We start from the raw sequence: 5765 nt of genomic DNA, 5'->3' as shown, positions 1-5765 counted from the left end.
AACTGACATGAAAGCTCATGCTTTTTGTTTATTAATGCCATGAGAGAGGAGGCAGTTATGAGGTTCTAGAAAGAGCAGTGGTTGGCAATGAGTTGTCCTTATAGCCTAGCACCCAAGACCACACCAGGCCTGTGGCCAAAAGGGGACACAAAATCCACGTGTTCTTCAGTTTCCCAACCCACAAAGTAATCCAGTTCTCAGACCTCCCGGGCCTATGGAGAATTTAACACTGGGTCACCGCAAAATAGTTGCTGTTATTGTTATGTGCCATTAAGTCAGACCTGACTCATAGTGACCCCTCCTTGGGTTTCCGAGGCAGTATCACTACAGAAGGAGATTGCCCCATCTTCTTTCCGAGGAGTGGCTGGTGGGTTCGAACCACCACCCTGCTGGTTAGCAGTCAAGTGCCTTAGGCACTATGCTACCAGAGCTCCCTATAGATGCTGTTAAGAAGTATAAACTTAAACTTCTGCACTGGAAAAGGTGAGGAAGGAGAGGCCGGGGGAGGGGGGGGGCGGCTCTCACTGCAGTGAGACCCCTCTAGGGCTGGAAGCGGCCTGCGTGGGCAGGGGATCCGCAGAATCCACCGCGGTACGATCTGCCCAGAAAAGCTGAGCCAAGCAGGTTTCCCAGGGAGCGCCCCTAGGCCCGCACAGACGTCCCCAAGAGCTCTCTGAGTCCGCAGTCCCCCACCCCGCCAGACTAGCAGGGGCTTGCTCCGGCCCGCAATCCCAGGAGGGGCGGCACGGCGGGCGGGGCGGTCTGGTCACACCGCCCTGGGGTGTGGTTCCCGCGGCCCGGCCAGGCGGGGCGGGGCGGCGCGTTTAAGGCGCCGGCCGGCCGGCCCCGGCTTAGTCGAGCTCTCGCTGCCACCACTGGCCCCCATCATGGAGCGGACGTCGCTGCGCGCCCTGCTTCTCGGCTCCGCCGGGCTGCTGCTCCTGCTTCCGCCCCTCTCCTCTTCCTCCTCTTCCGACGCCTGCGGCCCCTGCAAGCCGGCCGCCTGCCCGCCCCTACCCCCGCGCGGCTGCCCTCTGGGCGAGACCCGGGACGCATGCGGCTGCTGCCCGGTGTGCGCCCGCGGCGAGGGCGAGCCGTGCGGGGGTGTCGGCGCCGGCAGGGGGCACTGCGCGCCGGGCATGGAGTGCGTGAAGAGCCGCAAGAGGCGGAAGGGTAAAGCCGGGGCAGCAGCCGGCAGCCCAGTGGTGAGCGGCGTGTGCATGTGCAAGAGTCGCTACCCGGTTTGCGGCAGCGACGGCACCACCTACCCCAGCGGGTGCCAGCTGCGTGCCGCCAGCCTGAGAGCCGAGAGCCGCGGGGAGAAGGCCATCACCCAGATCAGCAAGGGCACCTGCGAGCAAGGTGGGCACTAGCGCTTTACTCTCCAGGCGGCCCCGCTACGTCCACAGGCAGCAGAGCCGGGCGCCCCCTCATGGTTCGACAGGGTGTGGCGTCCGCGGCTGGCACACTCCGCGCTGGTCCCCGCGGCTCCTATCCCAGGATCCCAAAGACTGAAGAGAAGGAGTTGGCAGTCGCGGCTATGCCTGGAGGCATGATGACGCCAACCCGTCTCTTTTTTGGAGGTTTTATTTTGAGAGTTTGGTTCTTAGGCCAACAAAGTGAGAACTCGCGGAACAGAGAGTATACATAGAAAAGATTTTCCAGTACCTCGAACTCCTCCATCCCAATAGCTCACTTAGCTCATCAGGCTAACAGCTAGGAAGTCCATTCCTAAGAATTGTCCCTACTTCTTTGGGGACTCAGAGATGCATTTTCTCGTCATTCTTTCTTGGGTTAGGTGTGTAGATAGAAGTGAAGTCAAGAGGTGAGGGAAGAGAAAATGGAAAGGAGTTTGAAATACAAGTTCTTACTTAAGAACTTACAGAAAAGTTGTTAGGTACGTTTAATTGCATCGATTGTAAGAATTTTAAAATAAGGTTTCACGGTATCTTAGTACTAAGAAAAATAATTCACCTACTAAAAAAACCAGATTCTCAAACAGTAATCTGGATAATTATTTGTGGGCAAAAATATAATACAAACTCTTCGCGGAGTGTTTTTATGATGAAGTTTATGGTGGGAACTTTGCGACGATTTTGTTTTTCTGTTTCGGTTCGTTTTTTCAGTAATTCGTCCCCAGGATGCACTGTTCTGCAGGAGATTATGTTTGATTGTTTTATTTTATTCCAAACAGGTCTAAGCTTGCCATAAATGAAATGGGAACATAAAGTCTAGACTTGCAAAAGAATAAAAATAAAAAAAGTAACAGACATTTTAACTCTAATGCCTGAAATAACATTTTCCATAGGCAATAGTTCCAAAAGAAAGTTACAAATCCAACCTGGCAGCTGGTCTTCTGGCCCCAGCCAAGGTAGAAAAAGGAGGGGAGGCAGTTCTAAGGAGGTGACAGAAGCTGTTAATTCTTTAACACAGCTCAGACTTTGTCCAAACTTTTCAAATAATACTTTCTTTGGAGTTTTACCCATAAGTCTATCTGGATATAGGTTATATGTCACTAATTTTAGAGGTCAGTGTTGAACGCCTTAAATGATGCAATGCCTTAAAGCATGTAATTCGCTATTTCTATTATCATCACATTAAACTTAGGAAATCACAACCCAAAATAATCTGCATGCTCTTCCAACAGAAACAGTCATTTGTTCCTTTGGATCCAATTTACCAATCAAATCATGAAAAAATAATTGTGTACAGTTTAAGAATTCATTCTAAATATTGAGATTTTTCTTATATGCATTGCAAGGGGAATTTTTTTTCCAGAGTCTTTCAAAATCACTGGTATTTGATAGAGCAGAGGCTAGGTGGTTGTCGTGTTGTCAGTGTTGTTGTCGTCTTTTATTGTGTAGCTAGTCTTATCTCCTTTTATTTTCTGCCACTTACATCTCTAAATACACAATATGGTTATAACCTATTCAGAGAGAGGCATGTTGAACCAGTCTCATTAAGTGATAGTCACACCATGTACACCCAGCTCCTCAGCACCCCTCTAGAGTACAAACCCTGTGAGGGTATGGACCTGGCTTATCTTTGTTTTGAAAAATCCTGGAAGAAATAACATTTAAAACTGGAAATCTTGACATAAACCAGATTTTCCTTCCCAACCCAAATTTAGATCTAATGTCTGACACCATTAATAGGAGAATCAGAAGAGGGTAAAAAAGAATGTGAAATGCACCCTAGTACTTTCCCACTTCGTAGACAAATGGGGCTAAAACCAGATTCCTGATTTCTCCTGATTCCTGGATGTGTTTTGACAATTACAGAACAAACTGTACAGAATGCTGTTTACTATTGTTCCATTCAATACTGGGGCTCTGCAAGGATAAGAAATTCATTTTCTAGGTTCCTCTAGCCAATTCTTTCCTTAGAAAGAAACTTGAGTTTATGCTTCCTCAAGTATTGAGAGCAAGGGGGCACTGTGGAACTTGGCCACAGTCCTGTGATTCAGTCTGTATTCTATTCTATTGACCTCACGTAACATGTATTTATTGAGATGTAACTTACGTCAACACTGTGCTTGGTGCTAGATAATCCAGAGATGAACAAACAGATCAGGTCTTGCTCATTGAGAAGGTATCCATTCAAGTTGCAAACTCACCTCCCAGAGCACTCTCCCTACTAGCCTGGAGACACTCCCAGTCTTTCCCCTTGTATTCTGAGATCACACTTACCCATCTTCCAGGGGGAGGTTTTGGTCTATTAGTTTTTTGTACCTTTTGAAAGAAGACAAAGCCATCCATCCAAAATCTATCCTGATGTTAATGAGTTAATAATCTCAAATTTTAGAGATTATGCTCCAGCCGTAATAACTGTTTGCCATTCCTATTCAATGTTTCCTATTTCTTCATGCCCCAGTGCCTTTGTACATGCTTGTCTTCTGCCTGGAATGCCTCCCACCATCCTCACTCACCTCCCCATCCTCGTCCCCAGCACAGTGTTACAAATTTAGTGCCATTAGGTCATATTGGGGAGCTCTGATGGTGTAGTGCCTAAGGCATTTGACTGCCAACCAGAAGGCTGGTGGTTCAAACCCACCAGCCACTCCTCAGAAGGAAGATTCGGCAATCTACTTCTGTAGTGATACTGCCTTGGAAACCTAAGGAGGGATTGCTGTGAATTGGATCCAACTCACTGGCAATGAGTTTGGTTTTTTTAGGTCATATTGAGGTCCCTGAAGTCATGGATAATCAGAAGGGGCAGTTTGGTGCTGTGTTTAAAGCATTGGGCTGCTAACCAAAACATCAATGGTTGGAACCCACCAGATGCTCCACAGGAGGAAGATAATGAAGTCTGCTTCCATAAAGATTTACAACCTTGGAAACTCTATGGGGCAGTTATACTCTGGCCTGTAGGGTTGCTATGAGTCAGAATCAACTCAGTGGCAGTGGGTTAGAACATGGTGCTACTTTCTTCCAATAAAGTACATCTTTTTCTCATCTTCCTTTACATCTGAACTCCTTGGCAGTCCCATTTCAGCCACTTTGGTTTTGGGATACCGTCTCCTCTACTTCTCCCTCAGCATTATTTGTACTTATGGAATCAGAGTCTTATTCTTTAAGCATCTCCCTTCTTAGTACCTTTAGGACCAAGTCTGAGCTAGCAGTGCATACGATGCTCTTTACAATATGTTGTTGTTAGCTGCCGTCTACTCTGCCCCAGCTCATGGTGACCCCATGCACAACAGAATGAAATGCTGCCTGGTTTTGTACCATCCCCATAATCAGTTGCAGATTGGACCATTGTGAGCTGTAGGAGTTTCAGTGGCTGATTTTCAGAAGTAGATTGCCAGGCCTTTCTTCCCAGTCCATCTTAGTCTGGAAGCTCCACTGAAACCTGTTCATTATCAGCAACACACAGACCACCACCAGCAGATTGGTGGTGGCCACGCTTGAGGTGCATTGGATGAGAATCAAATCCTTCTCTCCTACATGGAAGGCAACTGAACCTTCACCATATAACTGCCTTTTAATATTTTGGCCTCCTCTCCAACCTCCTCCACAGACCTTATGCTCCAGCTGTGAACTGCCATTCCCATTTCAATGTATCATATTTCTCCATGCCTCCATGCCTTTGTACATGCTTGCCTTCTGCCTGGAATGCCTCCCACCACCCTCACTCACCTCCCACCCGCTCCCCCAACACACACACCACCCTCACTTATCTTCCCAACCTTTGAACTCCTACTTAGCCTTCAGGAATCAGCCCATATCACTTTCTCTTTGTAGCTCCCCGACTCTCCCTGCCTCCACGATAACCTTTGCTTTCCTGGGGCTCTAGAAGTCATTGGGTGGTGCAGATGTGCATTCAACTATTAACCCAAAGATTGGCGGTTTGGACTAACCCAGTGGCACCACAAAAGAAAGGCCTGGCAATCTGCTTCCAAAAGATTACAACCAGGAAAACCCGGTGGAACAGTTTGATTCTGTTATACCACTTACTGGCTGTAACCTTGAGCAAGTTACTTGACCTCTCTGCACCTGGCTTTTCTCACCTGTGAAATGAGGATTATAGTCATACCTATCTCATAGGGTTGTTGTGAAGATTAAATGTCATGAAGCTTTCCACAGGAAGCATTCAGTGAATATTAATTGGTGTTATTATTTAACTTGAAAGTAAGCTCCATGAGGAAGGGGCGTTTTTGTTCCCTGATGTATCCGTAAGGGCCAAGATCAGTGCCTGCCATGTAGTAGATGTTTTAAACATGTGTTGAATGAATGAAGGACTTTACCAGATATTCCTCTAGTTTC

General features: G+C 47.5%; 1 protein-coding gene across 1 annotated transcript in view; it reads left to right on the top strand.

Annotated features, from left to right (window-relative positions):
* The first annotated feature begins 887 nt into the window (after positions 1-887).
* Positions 888-5765, top strand: part of IGFBP7 (insulin like growth factor binding protein 7) — a 107884-nt gene continuing 103006 nt past the window's right edge. The window contains exon 1 of the mRNA XM_007946226.2: positions 888-1362. Within this exon, the coding sequence (XP_007944417.1) occupies positions 888-1362 (475 nt within the window). The remainder of the gene's footprint in view (positions 1363-5765) is intronic.

Source organism: Orycteropus afer, unplaced genomic scaffold (assembly GCF_000298275.1).
Source record: "Orycteropus afer afer isolate SDZICR_OR568_19922 unplaced genomic scaffold, OryAfe1.0 scaffold00153, whole genome shotgun sequence".
Classification (NCBI taxonomy): Eukaryota; Metazoa; Chordata; class Mammalia; order Tubulidentata; family Orycteropodidae; genus Orycteropus; species Orycteropus afer.
The sequence above is the reverse complement of the archived record's forward strand: the minus strand, read 5'-3'. Positions and strand labels throughout refer to the sequence as shown.